The sequence below is a fragment of the Podarcis raffonei genome, chromosome 9, assembly GCF_027172205.1.
Source record: "Podarcis raffonei isolate rPodRaf1 chromosome 9, rPodRaf1.pri, whole genome shotgun sequence".
Lineage (NCBI taxonomy): Eukaryota > Metazoa > Chordata > Lepidosauria > Squamata > Lacertidae > Podarcis > Podarcis raffonei.
In genome coordinates, this window is record NC_070610.1 from 50,583,881 (window position 1) to 50,606,490 (window position 22,610).

General features: G+C 40.5%; 1 protein-coding gene across 1 annotated transcript in view; it reads right to left on the reverse strand.

Annotated features, from left to right (window-relative positions):
• The window catches only part of FAT4 (FAT atypical cadherin 4), a 139,854-nt gene that overhangs the window by 11,696 nt on the left and 105,548 nt on the right, over positions 1-22,610 (reverse strand). Inside the window, exons 9-13 of the mRNA XM_053403450.1 lie at positions 18,186-22,535; positions 13,532-13,636; positions 8,385-8,692; positions 5,203-5,288; positions 3,489-3,668 (exon numbers count right to left, since the gene is read on the reverse strand). Of these exons, the coding sequence (XP_053259425.1) occupies positions 3,489-3,668; positions 5,203-5,288; positions 8,385-8,692; positions 13,532-13,636; positions 18,186-22,535 (5,029 nt within the window). The remainder of the gene's footprint in view (positions 1-3,488; positions 3,669-5,202; positions 5,289-8,384; positions 8,693-13,531; positions 13,637-18,185; positions 22,536-22,610) is intronic.

The window sequence follows — 22,610 nt, forward strand, 5'->3', positions numbered from 1 at the left end:
CCAACCTCCTGATCGGCAAGCCCAAGAGGCTCAGTGGTTTAGACCACAGAGCCACTCGCGTCCCACCTTTACCAGCAGTTTTTTTCCATTGACACCCAGGATGCTTCATTGATATGCCACATATCTTTTGGGTTAACCTGCTGTCCCTGAGAGCAAGCTGTGCCAAGGGGAGAGGATAGCTCAGTGATGATATCCTAGAAACCACATTAGGGGAGAGATCTCTTGTGTTCGGATCCTGCTTGCAAGCTTCCCACAGGCAGCTGGTTGGCTGCTGTGAGAACTTGGATGCTGGATTAGAGGGGTCATTGGCTTGATCAGGCAGGCTCTTCTTACATTTTCACACAGAGGGAGGCAGGAAGGAAGGGTAACAAAACACCAGGGGCCAAGCACTGGGGCTGAGCGACAATGCCAGGATGTTGAGAGAGGCTGTGCCCTCTGAGCTGTCATGCAGTCTATTTCTGTCTTATGACAAGAGTGCATGCTCTGTATCTTTCATGGAGATTATGGTGGACAGTGGCTTGTCACCTTAATGTAGGGCAAGGAAGAATGACTTCCTATTGGCCATTCTTGGCTGTGTTTTTGTCAAGTCTTTACTACTTCATTTTCTCTCTCTCTTCCAAACAAGGTGGTTAGGAATATAAGCTAGGAGGGGACATATTTGGATTGATGCCTATATTTTAATTTGAAATTTTATTTCATGATAAATTCATGCGTTTATAAAATGCAACCCTGCTTCAAAAACCAGCTCCCCCCCCCCCACATTCCTCACACCCTCAAGCAGGAATGGGCACAGCTACTTGAAGAAACATAAACCCTTTAACTCAACTCACACCGTCTCAACCATACATCATCCCAACACCTTTCTCTGAAGTGTGAAGTTAAAATGCTGCAAAATGTTTGCTGCTTCCTGCCTTTAATATTCCAAGTATGAGGAAGGTGCTTTCCGTTGAGGGATTGTTGACCCATGAGACTGGTCATTTACAGCCTAAGCGGAAGTAAGTCCCACTGTATATTCAATGAAGTGTGCGCCCAAGTGAAAAGTGCACAGAATGGTAACCTTAAATGTTATCCCTGAACAAGAGGCACTCACAGTAAAACAGTTTCCAGGTAGCTACCGTAATGCATAAAGGAAACCAGGCTAAAACTTTTAAAAATGAAAAATGTAGCCCTATTTATTTTTTTTCCTTTTTCTTAAAAAAAGATAAACTCCACTCCCAACATAACTTGATTTTAAAATAGTACTCCTTCATTTTAACTTTTAATGATGAAATACGCATTTCATCATAGAGATTACTATATTCTACCTATGTTTTAGTGTATAGCAGCGTAGCTACACTAGGGCTCATCCCCTTGTTCTGTATTTTGATTATATTGCGTCTTCTCATTGTTCCACAGCTATGCCTTGTGAAACCCTGATCTTACCAGCTGAAGTGGATCTTATCAGATGCTCAGAAAATCTCAACAGAGGTTTTGCTTACCAAGCTTCCAATTCAGTGGGTAAGAAGATCAGATGATCCCAAGGCACAGCCGGGGAAAAACAAGAAAAGCTCCAGAGACTCATGGGGAAATGAATCAGTACACAATCCAATGTAAATAGATAGCAAGCGAAAGTGTGAAGAAGCCCTTAGTGTGTTTCAGCCAAAGACTCTGATGGCACCTTATGTCATGATAAATCTGCCAGTCTTTAAGGTGCTATGAAACTCTGTTGTTTTTAAACCAGCTTTTAGTTATTCATTACATTTACCAACATCCACCTGGCAGGATGTGACTGTTCCTCTTATGCTGCTTAAAATCAAGTAAAATTGCTTCATGAGAATATTATGCTTGATTATCCAGATAGACCAAATCTCTCTCACACACACACACACACACATGCATGCGCGCGCGCGCACACACACACACACACACAATATCTTCAGTTTTATAGCTTCATACTAGACACTGGCCACTTGTGAACCTCTGGGTCCCAGCAGCACATGTTAACACTGAGACACAAAAGAGATTCCAGAGCCATTTAGTTGCAATAACCGCATTTCACACAGCCTGAAAATATAATGCAGAAAGTAACCAGAGTGGAATAAACTTGAGCTGTCCATTGAATTTAGAGCAGTATGATTTTTACTTTACTGTCTGCCAAGTCAATCTGAAAGGAAGCCTGAAACCACTTTTCTCTGTGCAACTGTCCAAGGCATTAAATAAAGAATCCTGGTGGACAAGAGATAAAAAACAACAACAATATACACATCTATCCTTCACTGGTGAAGGTCCAATGTTTGGCTGTCTGTGAAATTGTAACTGATGTTGATCTCTGTGCTACAGAGCTTCAGGAAATCTTATGCCACAAGCTGAGAGCATGAAAAGCAGAGGGATGAGCTAACCACTCAGGACATCCTCTTATTCCACCCCTAAGTTCAAACAGTGGGATGGAAGAAACAACAGGTTCAGTTAATCAATCATTTTGAAGCAGTGTTCACAGGGGGAGATGGTACAGGGAACTGCCTTGACATCTGAGAGGAAAAGTGAGATAACAGACACTTGGACCATACGGTTTAATGCACTGGATATGACAATGCAGACAAATGTTAAAGAATGGTGCTTTTCTGGATCTACAACATCTGCTGGTGGACTTTATAGCATACTGTTGCTGATCTGTATGTCTGTTCATAGGAAAGGTGCCTTGTTATGAGTCATGAGAACATTAAGACGAGTCCTGCTGGATCAGACCAAAGGCCTATCCAGTCCAGCATTTTCACAGTGACCAACTGGAGGTCTATGGGAAGTGCACAAGCATAACATGAACATGATAGCCCTCTCCCCAGCAAGCAGTATACAGAAGCACACCACCCCCGATGCCGGGGGAAGTGTAGCCACCATCATGACTACCCATTGATGGCCTTCTGTTCAGCCCATTGGTCCACGTAGCTCAGGATTATCTGCACTGATTGGCAGTGGCTCTTCAAGTTTTCATGTGGGGGCCATTCTCAGCTCTACCTAGAGGTATCAAGAATAGAACCTGGGACCTTCTGCATGTAAACATGTGCTCTGCTGCTGTGCACACACCCTTCAACTCTTTCACCATCTTTGTGTATGTCAGACTTCATTGACTTCTCTTCCTAGTGGTGCTTAGGAACAAGCAACAACATGATGGGCCCCTTACATCATGCATAACAATACATATACAATCTTGGAGAGTGGCATTTGCATAAACTTTGTAATATTGGTGGAGAACTATCCATGCAGTGTGGTGCAAATAAAGAGAACCCTCAGGTTCCTCTAGTCAAATGCACATTTCAACAGAGAAGGAGCATTTGGTCTACGACACAATTTGCAACCCAGCAAGAGAATCAGCATGCAGGCGCTGTCTCCTCACGCATGTTTCCCTTGCTGTATCAGAGCATTCATGGGTAACATACGTGAATTTTCAGACACATGAGGATCACAAAACAGAGTTAGTCAATTGTTATTCTGATATTACGTAAAACACATACTGATCCAAGATTCCTTCAGCTGCCAAAGCCTGGCTGGGTTCTAAGGGACGTCCATTGACTGCAAATTCCATTATGCAACCCACAAAATCGTGACTTTCCAGCTGTCCCTTCCTTTGAAGTATTGGCTCCAGGGCTCTGATACCTCCAATGGTGACTCTGTTTGGCTGCACGTCTAAAGTCCTGAGGGTGGGAGAGACAAAGAACAGGGGCTTACTTAACAATAGGATCCTAGATCCTGCAATCCTCTAAGAGTAAATTCTCCTTAACTTCTGAGTAGGCATGTTTTAGATAGCACAATTGCTTTGTTACAATCAGAAGTCTCATTTTGACAACTCCGCATGTTGTACTGCTGCAAAGCCCTTAGCATGCTTTATACAGAAAGCACCATATATGATGCAAATAGAACAGATTATTGTTCCTGAGGGTGTGGTGGGGGCAGGAAAAGACCTTGTAATGACAGCTGTGTCTGGACAATATGAGCTAAGCCAGGCATAGGCAAACTCGGCCCTCCAGATGTTTCAGGACTACAACTCCCATATCCCTGACCACTGGTCCTGTTAGCTATGGATGATGGGAGTTGTAGTTTCGAAACATCTGGACGGCTGAGTTTGCCTATGCCTCAGCTAAGCAATATGCAGAGTGTAACTAAACATGAGGATGCCATTGCAGTCCTCTGGTTTTTTTTATGATGTAGCTCCACCATAAGTGGCTATTGGCCTGACCATACTGCATGTGATGTAAAAGCCTAGTGCGGCTTATAGCTAAGTCATTGGACCTCTTTACATGTTGCTCACAATGAAAAGGGTATGGATGGTTAAGGGGTATGGAACTGTGTGTTTTGCTCTGCTCCCCTAGTTAGTCTTAACCTGCCATGCTCACCATAATATATGTAGCGGTGGGCCAATTCCACGCATGGAGGCTCCCGGAGTGATCGAGAACCCTGTTCGGAAATCATGTGGGAAGCCTTCATGGACAGAACAGGCTCCCCGCTGCATAAGTCATGGGGGAAATGATGGGGGGGGGAGGTGCCATGCAATTTAGGATTGGGGCTAAATACATTGCCTGAAAGCTCTTGTCAGCACAAGTGTAGTTTCATTAGGCTTTGCAAACAAATATGTTTTGCTTTTGAATGAAACCATGAACTTTTTTACTTTTACTTTTAACATTTTTGGATCAGAGTCTAGTAGGGCACTGGAGGGACAGACTAATTCGACTTGATTATTTCTCATATAGGCCATTTTTGAAAACTGACAAAACCTTCGTCACCAAAAGCATGAATCTCTCTTTGTTCTTAGATCAAAGTGTTCACCTGAAAGTTAGTGAGTCATGCATCCATTTCATCTCTTTAATATATGGGGGGGGGGGGGGTTTTGCTAGTAAACCTCTTTACGGCTTACTGAAATGTGATAGCTTGTTTTACATTGTCGGTAGCTGCATAACATGGTTGCTGATGTCATCACAGCCAATTTCTCACTGAATGCTTCTTCTAATTATTCTCTTTTATATTCAGAAACTAGGGAGGTAGAAAAGATCGCAGTGATATCTCTTCAGTAGCTTAATTGACTCAGCTGAGGCCCAGTCTGTGAACTAAAGATACATTAAATCCCATAGAATCAATAGGCCTCCTTCTGCAGAAAGGCTTCTTTTATTCTTTGCGGGCCAGGCGGTGTCTATTGAGCATAATCACCAAAGGATAAAATGAAAGGTTCTTTACCAGTCGCTAGATGAAGCCACATTGCTAACAGTGCAGTAGCCAGGTTCTTGTTCCTCTGAGCAGGAGTCCACGGTCAAGGACGCTGCCTGAAAAAATCGCACTAAGATGATCATTTACGCATACCAACCCATCAAGTTTAGATTACATGGAGTACTAAATATATTTAGGGGTGAAACACTTATATTGTGGCTTAGGTTTCCATGTATATCTTTATGCACTGGAGGGGACGGATACTTATAGGTAAATGAACTCTAATTGTCAGTTGCAGCTTTCATATTACAGACATAAGCACAGCTTTGCTCCTAGAAAACTAAGGCAGAATTTGGAAGAAGGGGAAAACCATGGCACTTAAATCTGTGTATGTTGGCAGCATAGATACCAGGGTGCTGTCAGATAAAGTTGTGTTCCTGCAGCACTGAACTGAGTTTTGGAGGTTTGTAAGTTTTGACTCAGAAGAGGTGAAAATGATGCCCATATCTTGCCCCCTCTGTGCCTAATAGTAGCTTGCTGTGGGGAGGGTGGGATTTATGTCAGGGACTTGGATTAGGGCTAGTGGTTGCATGCTCTTCCCCCACTCCATGACTGAAATGCAAAATGGATGGTTCCAGGCTCTAGTATTTTGAGAGAATGAAAAGAAACATTTATCTCACCACTCTCTCCACAGTATGGATAATTTTACACACCTCTATCCTGTACTCACCTTTTTCAAAATGGAAAAGCCACAGAAGCAAGGGAGGTCCGTACAGGAATTTCTATCAATTTATGGATTGCTATATATTCTGAGATGGCAGAGCCATCTGAAGGAAGAGTTATTTCAAATAGTATTTTACTTGGATCTGATTTCATACAATTCAACTTTCTAATGATAGTCAAATGTTCCTGCTTGGTGACTTTAGCAGTTAATTTGCTACTGTTACCTCTTTAGTTATGAGAGTTTCTACTGTGTCACTTTGCTATATCTCAAACCTGACAAGTTAATGCTTTTACCAGCTTTCCATAAAAATTCTGGTCTTGTAGGAAATGACAGATTTTAAATCTAGTAGAGTTATTTTATACCCTTTTGACATGCAGAATGCTCCCCCACCCCCCCTCCAGCAAAAATACTTCAATAAAGGTAGTTCCTCCTTCACATTTTAGGTTTGTAAACACAGGGAGAGGAAAAGTCTAGAGGTGGAATTATTGTAGAGGCCTATCAAATAGTTCATCACGTCTTTTATGAAGTCTCCTTTGCTGATTTAAAGACATTTCAACTTGAATATTATTGCAACTTTGCTTAATTGAAAAATGGATTCAATGGGCGGCGTCCAGCTGAATAGTTACATTAGTGCAATGACGTTTTGCTGCAGTATGTTAACCCCCCCATACCTTCGCCTTCCCCCACCGCCTAAATCTCCTCCAGAGGTTCCAGAAGCCTCTGCAGCAGATTCAGCGGGTACATGTGCATGTATATGTGGTAAGTAGAAAGGAAAGGGCAGGGAAATTTCATTGCACAGCTAGACATTGCTGTGCTGGCCAATGAATTCACATTTAATTAATTCCAACTGTGCGACTGTGGGAAAAGCAATTTCATTAATATTTGCCTTGATTTCCCCACCAGTAAAATAGGATAGATGGTTTCTACTAAAATACTAAAAAAACAAAAACAAAAATTGTAGGCTTGTTGAGGTCTGCTTTGAATTTTCCAGATAATCTCAACGGTCATTGGCAGGTACTAACACTGCAACATTGCAGCTGACACAGCATCCTGTACTGGAAATCATGGAGTCCTCAAAGAATCTGTCGCTGGAGAAAAATATTTCCTCCTTAGAGAACTGTTTTTCTTATGCTGCTTGACATTTAATCTCTCTACTCCTCAATCAGACCATCTGGGAGATGCTACAAATCTTTGGCGGTATGAATCACTATGCAACATGGGAAATATATTTCAATGAGTTAAAAGTAAAACAAAAAATGTGTCTCAGTCACTGAACAGGGCATTTTTGTTGAAGATAAAAAGTACTCAGTCATTTGAAAACAGAAATGATGGTCGTTTCTTTCTAGATAACTAAATTACCAAAGGTGTTTTGTGGGAATTATACTGTATCAGCATATATAAGGTAGCATGGAGTCACTCCATTTCACAGTTCCTTTAGTGTTGTTCATACTTACTTTCCTCTCCATCTGTCTCCTGTATTTTATATTGAAAATGTTGCTACTTAATTTAGGAAATAATACTTGTGTAGTTTGCTCTTGCCATGTGTATGAATGATGGTGCATGTTGACAAACAGGCAATCTTTTTAATTTGTTCCACCTTTCATGTATCACGGAGTGAGAAATTGCACTAACATATTTGATGGAGAGATCCTGACTTGGCTGTTTGCATTTAGCAAATCTAAGTTTTCATTTGCTCCCATTCCTTCCAGTTAATGGAAAACTCTGGAATGCTTAGTTTCAAAATCACAGTGACTGTTGCTTCCCATTTAAAATCAGAGATCTTTCTTTCTTTCTTTTTAAAGTAAATGCATCTGCTCACAATCTTTCCCTTAATAATACATAGTAGCCCGTTAAAACACAAACCTGTCCACTGGTGCTTAGCAATGGAGAGGGTAAGGTGGCAGCAGCAAAAGATTTGGAGGGAGGTACATTGTCTAATATAAGGCAATTTTCTATATAGCAGAACTGGGTAGTTATCATCCACAAAGAAAACTCTGTTTCACATTTTTCAATGATTTCAGAACATTTGCAGAATGAACAAAATTTTATCATCTCTGTTCAAAAATAACATGCATGGCAATTACATAGCCTTCAGTTACAAAGGGTTTTGTTCTTGCATCATTCCAAACATTAAATCTGCCTCTTAATTAGTCTTCAGTGCTTATTCTTCCTATAGTCTGCACCAATTAATTAGATCTGGATAGTCATTAATTCCCTTCATTAATCAGACTCACATTTAGAGAACGTCCTTTGAAGAAGCCATTTAAAATGCTTCAGGGTAATTTTTATGGAACAAAAAAGCTTTTGTGTTTTTTTAAAAAAGAAGTTTTTGCAAAAAAAAACCCAACCCCAACAACCATCCATTTGTACTTTCTTAAAAGCTGATGTGACTTGGAACTCAGTGAAGCTTTATTATTATTATTATTATTATTATTATTATTATTATTAATTATTATTATTATTATTATTTCTGTAAAGCAATGCTTACCATTCCAGCCCTCCGGGCAATAACAGTGTGAAACTGTCCATCAGACACCTTCTTTGCTGTGGTGAGTTTGTAAGTGCCACTGCCAAGATTGTATGAGAATCTCAGCCTCTCTTCTGTTATTTCCAGGGCCAGGAATTCTGCCCGATCTCCAGTCTGGTTGTCATAATTATATAACAGAAGGGCATTGCTTTGGATGGTGGCAAACTTGATGTAGATATAATTGTTGTTCGGATCCATACTGGGGAATTCCATGTAAGACAATTCTTCAAATCCGTAGCTATTCACTTCACAATGCTTTCCGAAAACTCCTGCGGAAATAAAAATGTAACAATGATCAAGAACTGCAGAAGCACTCTAAAATACAATTCTTTTAGGGGGTGGCAATCCTGTTGCAAGATCTGTTAGGATGAAAAGCTCAGGGTGCAGCAGATCTTCGGTTCAACCAGCTGATTTGTGTCTCGGCCAGTGCTAAGTACCCAACACTGGTTTAGCCAGAGATATGTTCAGATTGGCTTAGCCAGGGCTCAGCCAGCTAAACTAAGGCCAGTGTAAATTCACCCAAAGGCGTGGGACAGGGTGTGGCCAGAGAAGGGGAACTTAGACTGGCTACTGTGACCAGGCAACCTGGCATAAAACATTATTTGAAAGGCTTGCTTTCCCTCTGCCCGGCTTAGGCCAAGAAGCAGAAGCAACCCCACTGCTGAGCAGTGTTTGGATATGGTATAACTTTATGCCATCTTAATTGACACCAGCTTGCTTTTTGCCAGCTTCTTGTATGACTGCTCTCTTGTTGAAGGAGCTGTCAAAAATGAAGATACTGGGTGCGAGCCAGCCAAGTTAGCACATTTAGATGCCATCTATTTCAATGGATAAATCATGCATTCTAATAGGACTAAAAGTGGAAAATTTCTGCATCATCACTATCATTTTTAAGAGAACCATTATTTGTGTGGCATAAATATACATTGGGAGTGATCATTTATGTGATAAAGACATGTGGTCTACATATTTTTTAACCTCCAACAATTTGATTAAGACCTGTTTACACAGACACTTTATTAGCACTCTGGTTCACGTTAACACAATGTTTTAATGTATGTGTCACTTTTTCTGCTTTCTTTTTTAAAAAAGTATTGTTATTTTATGGCATTATTTTTTAAAGGTTTCTGTTGTTAGTAGCCTTGGGTGCTATATGATTGCTATATCTTTAGCGCAGGATATAATTATTCAAATATAATGTAAAAAATAAAATTCTAAAGCAAAATATTTGCAGTAGCTTCAATTGTTTTAAGCACCAATAAAATATTTTGGATTGTAGCCAATGAAGTTGTCTAGTGAGTTCAAGGATTTCTATTTGAGCAATTGAACTTCCCATGCCAGATCTGCTGAAGAATGTTGGGGTAACCCCCAGAACAGATTTTGGGGGAAAGCAGGTGGATGAGAGGCAAATAGGAATCCTTGTGATCACGGGGTGACTTTGATGGACATAACACTTCCCTTCCAAATGTGTTAAAATATCTCTTCATGTGTTACAAAACTGGAAATGGTCTTTGTGACCTGTACTAACACATACATAATATCATTTAGATAAACAATATCATATTATCTTGCCCTTTGGCATTCCATACGCCTATGAATTTTGCATACTACATGTTCCCTGTTATATATTATTTACTTTCAAAACCAAATTTAATCAATCAGTCAATACATCTGAATGCATTTCCCTCCTTCTGCCTCCTTTTGCTTCCTTTTTTTATTTGTGCTGCTTCTGTTTCCCTTGTTTTAAATCATATTTCATTTCAAAACTGGCCAATAAAACCACCCCCTTTGCTATCAGCATTTTCTAGCTATGCCAAATAATATGGAATAAAAATAAAATCCAATATGGAACCAATCACAGATGCATTCCTCCTTGATTTTGGCAGAACACCATCTAGTATTCTTTAGATCAAGTCAACATACAATGCATTTTGAAGAGTACATACAGTATGTTTCTTTGTTGTTAACTGCTTTCAAACACGCAGGCGCTACATTCCATCCCTATTGTATTTCTTCGAAATATGAATGCTTTTATAATAATATTTTTATAAAATATTTGCCTGCGGTCTTTCAAGAGTTTTAAAATGTTATGATGTTAACTATATTTTTGTAAAATGGCAAAGACCTTTTTTTGCATCCCGCTTCTGACTGGCTCATTAATTTCTGAAGTTAGAAAAGAATGTAGGCAAGTAGGAAACAAAGAGAAAGGGAAAGAACTAGATTGTAGGACAGGACAGAATGGGATTGGATGGGATCTGAGATGGAGAGGGAGGGAGAAAGAGCAGAATTAGGATCAGGAAGAAATCAGATCTGAAGTGAGGGTTGGGAAGTAGAATTGGAATATAGGAATGGGTTGGTTTACGGATGGTCAAATATGTCAATTTTGATTTCTCATTTTTCCAAACTTAAATTCAGTTTGCCACATTCGTTTGCAAAATTCAAAATCACTATAGTGACCCCCCCTCTAATATGCACATTTTCGTATCCACATTTTGCAAGGCATTTTCCCTAATAAAATGAATGCATTTCTGAATGTTGTTTTCACCAATGTATGCATTTATGGACGTTTTTCACCTAACATATGCATTTTTGCTCATATTACTTGCAATAGTGGTGTTGATGCTCCCACTGCTGCTTCTGCCCTTCAGTTCCCACTGCCTTGGCCCTCTTGGTAACTGGCAGTGGCACTTGGCATTGGGAAGCCAGATGAGGAAAAATGCTTCATCCATGGCACATTGTTAAATGTTAGTGATTGTTAGGACAGCACTGCAAAATTCGCAAAAGTGTGAATTTTGAAGGATTACTACATTTCAGTCCACATATTGTTTCAGGAAGTGTAGATTAGATCTATCTTGAAGGGTGAACTGAACCACAATTCTCCTCCATTCCTAGCTTAGAGTTGGGAGAATTGGAATTGGACATTAGAATGGAATAGGACTGAGGAGCATCAGGGAAGAAGAATGAGCTCCTTCATTGCCCCAGCTCCTTCCTGTAAAGAAGTATCACCTCTTTCTTTCCTTGCTAGAATGCTTCCTTTAGCAAAGAAGAAGGGAATCCTTTGGAAGACATCATCTGTGATAACAGAATAGGTGAGTTGAACCTAATTTCCCCTTCTCCCCATAATGATTATTTGGGAGAAAGGTGATGGGAAGCTGCGCCAGCCGAAACTTACAAACAGATATAGATGCAACAGCTCTATTTTATATGATCAGTGGTAATTTAACATGGATTTTAAGTTCATGCAAGACTTGTATGTGATTGTAGCCAGATGCTGTATCTCCTCTTACATTTTCTATACACAGCAGGCTCACGGTCTAAGCTAGTGATTTCCAAGTTCTTCTATAATTGCTACCATATATTGGTCCTCCGAAAAAAAAGAGAAGTCTTTCTGGCTTCATCCATAAATTTCTTGAGAATACTGCTTGGCAATGATTGCAGGAATAAGGCACAATTGCTGCAAATATAATGTAGTTTGATTTTGACATACCTTTACATACGTTTAAGAGAAGCTTTAATAATTATAACATTATAAGTAATTGTGTTATACTGGGATGTCTGGTACCTCTGAGGCACTGGGGCATGATCTCTCCCAGCTCTTTAATGTTTTGTGGTTCAAATGCCCTCACTTATCCTGTGCTTTTACAGCTGTTCCTTGTCACAGGGTTTTCAAAGTACCAAAGCCCCATTCAGGAATTACATGTGATCTGCCATGGACCAGGTGCAGATGTCAAACAAAAACACAGTGTGGAGATTTGGGAGTGGGATGCAAGATTTCCTTAACCTTCACACACCCCTTCCATACAGTGCGTGAATTTCCTTTGCCTACCTTTAATCAATTTCTGTGTTACATATGTGACCATTGCTGAATAAAGCTGAAATGGAACTGTGTATGCTACTAACTTTGAGAACTGCAGCTTAACCAAGGCTCCCAAGGCTTATGGAAATTAAGAGTTTCTTCAAACCTTATCAAGATGTCTTCAGCAGATGCCCTGCTTTGATGTCTCCACCTTCAGAGGCAGAGTAGCTAATCTTATTTGTGGAACTTATTTAGCTGTGGATCTCCCTCACCACATCTCTTCAGCAGGTAGCTATTCTACTGATGTTCTGTCTCCAGGTAAATACTATACTTTTTGCTCAGGCTTTAATGGTCTTCTTTGAAGACAATATTTTAGAATGCAGAAAGGTAAAGAAAAGTGCCATCTTTCTCCTTCTACGATATTATCTTCAAACTGGGGACTGGTGGGGGGAGGCAAGAAATGGGAGAGATGATAGAGTTTTATAAAATTATGCATGGTGTGGAGGAAGTAAGGAGAGTGTAGATTATCTCTCACACTATGCAGAACCTGAGGCAACATCCAAATAAATTAAATGGTGGGAAATTCAGCACAGACCAATGATGTACTTCTTCACTCACTAGCGGTGTGTAGGGTGTACAATGCATGAGGCTCTATGGAAGGCCACCAAGCCCAGCAGAAGGGAGAGAACCAATGGTCCTCATGTCCTATTGTAGACTTCCCATAGGTATCTGGTTGGTTACCATGAGCAACACAACATGGAACAAGATAGGTTTTCAGTATGATTCGGTAGGCATTCTTCTTTTCTCTGTAATGGCAATTGACAGAAAAAGGAGAAAAAGAAACTCTAGGTCTTGCAAAATATCATTTATTGTGAGTCCAAAGGGTTTTGGATTTTTATTTTGTTATTTTTTTTAAGCAACAATTCTGACACACTAATCTACAGATTCTGTAATTATTTCCTGTGAATACTGCAACATGCCTGGTGTGTCAGGATTGTTGCTAAGATGCATGCCATTAATAAAATATTTGTTGCAAAATATGTTGGGCTCACGACAGATGAAATTTTGTAGCACTTGGAGATCCTGCCTCACCTTTTTTTGACTACTCCAGTTCTTTGTTTGGTTTCCTGCCAGATGGTAACTGACCAACCAAGTCACATTGCTTTGCTTTATTCTGATTAAAACAATATTATCATATAAAAAAATAAAGCAGCAACCTATAAAATCCATAGATGGTTGGATTTGGGGGCTAGGGTCAAAAGGATTAGGGTTCTGCAAGAGAATCTGAATAAAGTACAAAATTTCTACTCACCAAATGGACAATGACAGTAATATCCCTCCACTCCATTTTGACAGGATCCTCCATGGAAACAGGGGTTGCATTCACAATAATTGACGGTGGAGTCACACATTTTTCCTGCAATAGTAGAAGACAATGCCATGTGGAAACTGAGTTGCACTTAGGCAATTTTCATTATGAACAAAGTGGGATAATTCGCATTAGTTGTAACTGGAGCCCAGAAATAATTTGTTTAATTTAAAAGTGAGTTTCATTCTCTATATTCTGGAGTGAGTTTTTATTATTATATTTTTAATGTAGAAACACTGAACATCATACTAATGTGGAATTAACTTGTAATACTTTCATGGAGAGTAATTGCCATGACTAGGGATGGTGCAGAAATTTAATTCAGTTTGCATTTGATGTAAACCTGCATTTGAAGTAAACAGTATCTGAACTGAGAAACAGCCACTCTTTAAAAATCGCAATGCAGTTCCCCAGCCAAGTAATGTGTATAAAAATTCATGTACTAGGGTATATGCATATCTTTCTAATATGTATTGTATTATGGGGAGATGCTTTGCAAATGTGTGTATTAGGAGAAATGTGAATTAAAATGCTGATAATTTTCATGAGGATAATTTCTATATATTAAAAAAAACCTCATACTGATGTAGAAATATGGAGAACTGAATTTAAGATTGGGAAAGATGAGAAACTGGGACAACTGAAACTGACAAACTTGCCCAGCCCTAGTCATTCCTAAAACTGACGTGCAACAATAAGTTATTCCAATAAGAACTGGCCACTGTTCAGAGCATGGAAGTTCTCTACATGCTAACACGAACAGAGTTGAGCCTCAAACTGCATTCTAAAATGCTGCCACTTCTATTTTGAAAGAAAGGCAGTCAACTGAGATCTTGATCTGAATCCTGGACAGATTTGCCTCTGAAAATTTCCCATGGCTGCTATTTTCCCCTGAAGGTGATGTTTTCAAAAGAAGAAGAAGAAGAAGAAGAAGAAGAAGAAGAAGAAGAGGAAGAAGAAGCAGCAGCAGCAGCAGCAGCAGCAGCTGGTAGACTGTTATTTTGTAGAGAAACCTGCTTGGGACGCACAGCTGCTTCAAACTGTTTTAAAAATGTGACTAACATAATGTGTAGCTTTGCCCTAACCTTCATTCGTTGCATTCTCATTTTTTGTCACTTCATGATAGAACTTACTTGGACGCCGTTCATCACTGCAAGGGTTCGCTGCGTGGTGCAAGCTGCACAGTTTTATTGCCTTTTGTAAAGATTTCTCCACTGAATTTAATTAAATTTGCAAGCCTGAAGATGGGTTGGTTTTTTAAAATACATTCCTCGGGCTATTTTTTCCCCTCCAAAACATTTCACAGCTCTATAATTAATTGCATATGGTTCAAATAATAATGTTTTGATGAGAGAAACTAGTGATTTGCTTGGGTAAATTATGCCCTGAAGTTAAACAAATCACCAAATGACTGGATTCATGAACTCTGAAGGTCTACAAGAGGCTCATCTACAAGTTTCAATTTCACGGATTTTAATAATAATAATAATAATAATTTATTATTTATACCCCGCCCATCTGGCTGAGTTTCCCCAGCCACTCTGGGCAATGACTAATTTTGATAGGTTACTAGCTATTCTGTACATGCATGCCCAAAGATAAACTGTGAGGATCTGGAATAGGAACCACATAATGTTTATCATTTTTAACAGAAAAACTCAGAAAGAATAGCCCAAAGCTGTACAAGTCTCCTCAGATATAAGCCCCACTGAGTTATATCCAACTTACCCACAGGTATTACTATATATAGATTGAAGGCTGGGGGGAATTCAACATCATGATAATATGATTGTTCTATGGGTAGGAGTGCCACATTTGCTGACTTCTACTTTTAACTATGGATCGCTATGACAACTCTAACCATGAAAAAGAGGATGTGTCCTGGGAAAAGAGGGCATATGGCAACCCTACCCAGGCTCATGGGTAGCTTGCCACAGGCTGTAAACCGGGGGGGGGGGGGACTTGTTTACAGCTCATGGTTAGTCTGGAAAAAGCTAAGCCATGACCCTGGGTTTGGACAACACACTAAGCCAAGCCATGGCATAGCTCAGGATAGCAGCAACAGAATGACAGGGAGGGGCAAATGGGATATGATCCTCTCTTTGGAAGCCTACATACTCTAAGCCATGGTTTGGTTTAGCATGAAGAGAGAACCAGTTCTCTCCATTCCTGGTAAATAATGACAGTTGGATAATATGCAACTGAATCTCCAGTCAGCCAGCATGTCCCAGCAAGGATGGGGAGAAATGAGCAGTTAAGTTTCTGCTTTGTTGATTCACTGGCAACCGTATGAAAAGCCTTTCAGTTATCATTGCTTTATATGGAGTATTTGCATATAGTTGTTGGGAAGAACTGATTTAAGATAACGTTAGACTTTTTCTAAGATGGCAGTCTCTTTCAGATCAACTTCTTGCTTAAAAAACTGAATTGATTCCACAAAACTCATCCTAAAAAGGTCCAGAAAAGAGGAACTGAGGGGTTCATGGAAAGGGCAGACAACACACTACTGTATGTCATCTGATATATCCCATCTTGCAACTGATTCGTTCCAAAACAAAATATGATCATCATTAATAGACATAATTATAACAGATTGCTTAAACCTCAGTGTTACACTGATGTAATCTTTCATTATGGTTGCGCTCACTGCAATGAGCCTAATTGCTTCTATAGTGTGATGAAGTGAAATGCAGCTGGCCAAACATAATAAATCAGTGAAAAAACCTGTGTACTCTCTCAGCAAGGTAAGGGAAGCCATTCTAGTGGTCTATAATTGATGAACTCAGACTTACAGTGAAAAGAAGGAAAGCTTGCTTTAGAAAACAACAGAAGCTACAGAGAAGAGCAGCTGCCTTGATCCAGACAGGGGTCATGCATACATACATATAGGATGGTATTCTACTAAGTCACTCAGAATAGACCCACTGAAATTAATGAACAGGACTAAGTGTATTTCATTAATTTCAAAAGGTCTACTCTTTTGGTTCCTAAGGATTCCCAAGCAATACTGGGAACGAGGGTGCTAGTAACATATATTTTAGGTTTTTGTTATGAACAGGATGAAAAGGTCTCTGCCTTCAGTGTTCCTCTTGTATTGTTTTCAAACCTACTTTGGGCTGTTTTGTGATATATTTGTAAATTGCCAATTCAATCAATGAGTTACACTGATTTTCCTCTTTTACAATTATTCTCTCCTAGGAGAAAACACTGCCGCTTTACATTTCTAACATGGGTGTATTGTGTCTGCTACCATATTGCCTTTTTATTTTTGGAGAGGGAATGCAAGAGCATAACCCACACTATAAGAACACTTAATTCTCCCTCCCTCCCTCCCTCCCCCCCCTCTCTCTCTCACACACACACACATTACTTTTCAAATTTCTTCCATGACATATTTCTGCTTTCAGCAGATGGGGGGAAAATTAATGTGTTACAATGTGGGGAAATACTGTATGTGACAAGCGTCAGGCATGACAGTCACCTCAGCAAATCACTGTAGTTTCATTAACCCCAATTATAAGCTACAGGACTGATGTGACTGCATTGTGTGCTATTGTTAAAACGAGTGTTCTGCTGAGGTGTCCCAGTGAGCTGGCAAGTACATGCCTATTTAACCTCTGATGCTAATGACTTAAAAGGTTACCCGCAATTGTGGCATGGAATTGTTCTGCTACGCTGCTGGCCAAATAATTTGATGTGATGATTCACTGCGAAACACAATCTCAGATCATTAGGTTAATTAGAACAGCCATTCAATTACGAATAATTACTTGTGACCTGAGGCTCAGCAGGCTACACTGATGGGCGCATACATAGAAAGATCCCATCAGTGTCTTTTATGTCAAGGCGGCTCTAACAGTGAACATGTGTCAGTTGCCACATATGCTATTTAAATGGAGATGCATTTGATGGCTCTCAATACTTTCCTGGCAGAAAGCTAAGAGGCATCACTCTATATCGAACTGATATGTTTAATAGAAAGGCTGAAAATCCTGATTATGATTTTTACACAAGGCTGTCTGGCAGATAAGTAGGATGGAACCATGCACGCTTTGACGCTTAGCTAATTTCTGGCAAAAAAAGCATTTTTAAAAAATCCACTGTTTAATTTTAGACCTAGGCTACTTCCACACATACATTTAAAGCACTATTATACCAATTTAATGACTCCCCCCAAAGAATTCTGGGAATACAGTCCCCATGATTCTTTGGTGGAGGATGTCATGACTGTTTAAAGTGGTATAATAATGCTTTGAATGCATGGTGCAAGTGGGATCCTTGTTTTCACAAACAGCAGATGGTGGGATGATAAACTTGGGGTGTGAGCTAACTGAAGACACACCGTATGATCACCTCATGGAAGCAAAGCAGGTCCAGATCTGATCAGTTCCTGTGGGGAAAGGGGGGTGACTGGAAGCCCCACATAAGCCACCTTGAGTTCCATGATGGAAAAATGCAGGATACACATGTGCTAAATAAATAATACATCTAGGTTTGAATTGCCAGTAGTATGATTAGATGCTCCTTCATAGGTAATACCACTAGTTCATCTCTGTGTTGCATTCAGAACAATCACACATGTAGAAGAAAAAATTACCTGTATATCCAGTTTTGCAGACACAGTTGAAGCTTCCTGGGAAGTTCTGGCAGAGAGCACCATTTTTACAAGGGCCCGAGAGGCACTCGTTGAGATCTCTCTCACAGGCCATTCCAGTAAAACCACTGGGACAACTGCAAGAGAATCCGCCTACCAGGTTGTGGCAAGTCCCTCCATTGTGGCAAGGTAATGGGAGACATTCATCTATGTCTGTTTCACACAGTGTGCCATCATATCCTGGCATACACCTACATGTAAAAGGCCGGAGAGGTTCATTTGCCACAACAATGACTGGGATACTCTCGTGGCTCTGTAACTTAGGGCTCACACCCAGTTTTTTCAAGCAGCTGCCGCCATTTTGACAAGGATTTTGTAAACACGAGTCATGATCCACAGACTCTATTCGAACTCCGCTTTGACGGAAAAGGATTTCTTTGATGCTTTCAAAGAAGGTAGTCACACCACCTGGATTCACATACTGATAGCTGTTCCGTTTCACAGCTGCCATCAAGAAAGTCCGGTTGCTCTCCTGATAAGCCCCATAGAGTTGCACAGCAGTCCCTAATCCGGTTAACTGTGAATTGGCAATTCGCAGAAAATGAAGGTAGTGGTTGGTCAAAAATTCTCTCAAGGATTGCACACTGAGACGAAGGAGAATGCTGTTATCAAGTGTGGCATTACTGAATCCTGAAAAGAAAACTCGGATACTGCTAGTGACTGAGTTGTGTAGCCCATCATTGCTCAGGACTGTGAGATCGAATGTCCCATCGGTAGACCTTGCCAGGGAATTTAAATCACAAGTGCCTGCTGGAATATGGAAGAGGCTTGTAACTCCCGATGTAAGAGAGCACTGGAAACTGTCTAAAATATCTGGATCCTGAGGTTTTACATTGCCTAATGTTCCACCAGGGAACAGGTTGCCAAAATAATGGACAAAGATCTCTACTGTTCTGGGTTGTGACGGGTTATCATTTTGATCTATTACCTTTACGTGCACAGTTCCTGTGGAAGACATCTGAGGAATGCCCGAGTCTCTTGTAATCACTGACAAGTAGAAATCACAAATTTGTTCTCTGTCAATCTCTCTAGTTGTGGTGAGAACTCCAGCAGTGCTGAGACTGAAATAACTGGTTCCTGTGCCAGTGCTAAGCAAGTAATAAGAAAAGGGGCCCTGATTTGGAGGAAGATCAGGATCGGATGACTGAAGATTCAACACAAGTGTCCCTGCCCGGCTATTTTCCATTATTTCTCCTTCTGTGGTGGAGAGGGTGGGTCCATTGTCGTTGATATCTTCCAAAGCCACCAATAAAGAGGCACTTCCTGTTGCTGACGGTGATCCTGAGTCAATGGCTAACACAGATAGGTTGTACACTGGTAAAGTTTCTCTATCCAGTTCTGCAGTCACCGTAACCTGTCCCGTCTGCGGGTTAATAGAAAAGGCACCGTTGTTGTTTCCATTGCCAATAAAATAGGAAAACCTGTTCCAACTTGGGAGAGAGTCAGAGTCGAAGGCACTTACAAATGTCACGTGGGTCCCAACAGGAACGCCTTCACTGATTTGTACGTTGTATACCATGAAGCTGAAAACAGGGGGGTCATTGGCATCTAATATCGTGATATTCACAACCACTTCATCAATATCTGCACCACGAATGCTCCCGGCATTTTTTGCAAGCACTTTCAGAGAGATCCGTTCTTCCTTTTCCCTGTCGAGAGGTCCTGTGACATAAATCTGCCCGCTGCTGTCATCAATCTGGAAACCCTTTTTTCTGCTATTGCCGAAGATCAGATAGTGGACTTCTCCGTCAGTTCCCATATCGCGGTCGCTTGCAAAGACTTCTCCCACAATGGTGCCTTTAGAAGCTGCTTCGGAAACCTCAAAATAGTAAAGCTTGGACACGAATCGTGGCACATACTCGTTTGCTCCTTTTAAATGGATGTTGACATTCGCAAAGCTGCACCTTTCTTCATCGGGAACGTTAAAGGCCTTTATGGTGAGATGATAGCTCTGCTTTGTTTCATAATCTAAAAAGCCTTGGGTGGTGATGATTCCAGTATTAGGATCAATAACAAACAGATCACTGTCTGAAGACTGAACTGCATATGCAACTACAGCATTAGATCCGGAATCAGCATCAGTTGCAGAGAGACGAATGACAGTTGTTCCACTAGGGGCATTTTCTAAAACACTCGGAAAATAGTCTTCGGGGCTAAAAGCTGGAGAATTATCATTCACATCAATAACATCTATGGTAATGCTACAGTAGCCTGTTCTAGCAACCCATCCGCCATCTGCAGCACTCACAGTAATCTCATGTTTTTGGCAAAGCTCATAATCAAGGGGTTTGGCAAGCCTTAATGCACCAGTAGATGCGTTAATTGCAAAGTTCCCAGCCTCATTTCCAGAAGAAATCTTGTATTTGATAAGTCCATTCATAGCTGTATCTTTGTCCCTTGCCGACACAGTCCTGAGAATAGTTCCAACAGCATTACTCTCGGGGACAGTTATACTTATATGACTTTGAGAGAACTCTGGCGTGTGATAGTTTTCCTCTGTTACAACTATTTGCACAGGCACTTCTGATGAGAGAGGAGGGTTACCTTTGTCCTTTGCTTTTACTTTGATTAGAAAGTTTTTATTCATATCATTCCTCAGTGGCGATGCTACTGAAATCCAGCCTGTGTTACTGTCCAGTTCAAATTTACCTGTTAGGTTGTCATTTGAGAGAATGTATTGCACTTCTGAATTTAGACCAAAGTCTTTCGCATCAATGGCAGTTACCTTAATTAGTTTGGTACCAACAGCTACATTTTTAGTAACAGGTGTAAAATATTGACTAAAGAGAAACTGGGGAGCGTTGTCATTGCTATCCACGATGTTGATTGTGACTGTTGTCTCGCTCAGCAAGGGAGGGCTGCCTCGATCTGATGAGGTAACGATGAAACTGTGCCTGTTTAGATTGACATTACTGGGGCCGCTGGAGTTTTGGAACTTTAAAGGCTGCTTATTGAAAATCTCTCCCGTAGAAGCATTAATTCGGAAAAACTCTGACTGGGATTTGATGAAGTAGAAGACTTGCCCATTGGATCCTTCATCTGGATCTGTTGCAGATATCTGGATCACTCGTGACCCAACTTCATTATGCTCAGGGCAATCCAAGTAATAGGACGGTTTTGTAAATCGTGGGGAATTGTCGTTGATGTCTGTTACAAATATGGTCACATCTGTGCTTACCGTCCACCCAGAGTCATGTGCTGAAACTCGGATTCTGTAGCGATCTGTATCTTCCCTGTTCAGAAGTCTGCTGATTGTTATATCTCCTGTATTGGGGTTTATGACAAAAGGTACACTTGTATCCCTTATTGAATATTTACTGACAGCATTTGCTCCAATATCTTCATCTGATGTTGTGACTCGTGTTACAGTGTAACCCAAAGGTGCATTTTCAGGTACAAGAGCGCTGAATATCTGAGAAAATTTGGGTGCATTATCATTTTCATCCAACACATTAATAAGCACCCGGACAGTGGTACTCTGAACAGGTACACCTCTGTCTGAAGCTTTGATAGTAAGTGTATAATGGGCCACATTCTCCCTATCTAAAGGTCGGACACTTCTGACTTCCCCATTGGTACGATGGATACTGAAACTGTTCTCCTTATTGCCACTGACAATTTCATAGTTTAACTGTCCATTAGAGCCACTGTCCTTGTCCACAGCAGTTACAGTAATTATTTTAGAAGGTGAGAGGTTTTCTAGTACTTCAGATATTAAAGGATCCCGTTCAAATAGTGGTGCATTATCGTTTATGTCTATCACTGTCATTTCCAATTTTACGTAAGAAGAAAATGGCGGAAAGCCCATATCTCTTGCCTCAATCCAGATGACGTATTTCTGTATTGCTTCATAGTCTAAGGGTTGGCTGATGGTGACCTGTCCTGTTAGTTGGTCGATCTGAAAGGTGTTGCCAAGATTACCGCTAGCAATATAGTAAGACAAAGAGTCGCCTCTAGATGACAATCCAGAAACTGAAGTGACAAAAGTGCCAACGGCTTGATTTTCAGGAAATGTGAAAGTGTGCTGTTCAGCCTGAACTCGAGGAAAATCTGCTCTGTTTACAAATCTTACGGTCACAGTTGTAGAATCTGTCTTTGGCAACAAGCCACCATCTTTCACATTAACAGAAAATGTCATTTCAGAAGTGCCAGACAGTCGTTCGGCAGCCATAATCGCTCCTCGTGATGGATCAATGTGGAATTTTTCAGAATTCTTCCCCGACAGGGAATAGTGAAGCTCGGCATTAGGTCCTGCATCAGCGTCTGTAACTGTCACCGCAAATACAAATGTACCTGCAAAGGGAGACAAAAATAAGGTAATGAATCCTGTGAAATGGAACATTAATACTCATGCAACTGTTCAAACCC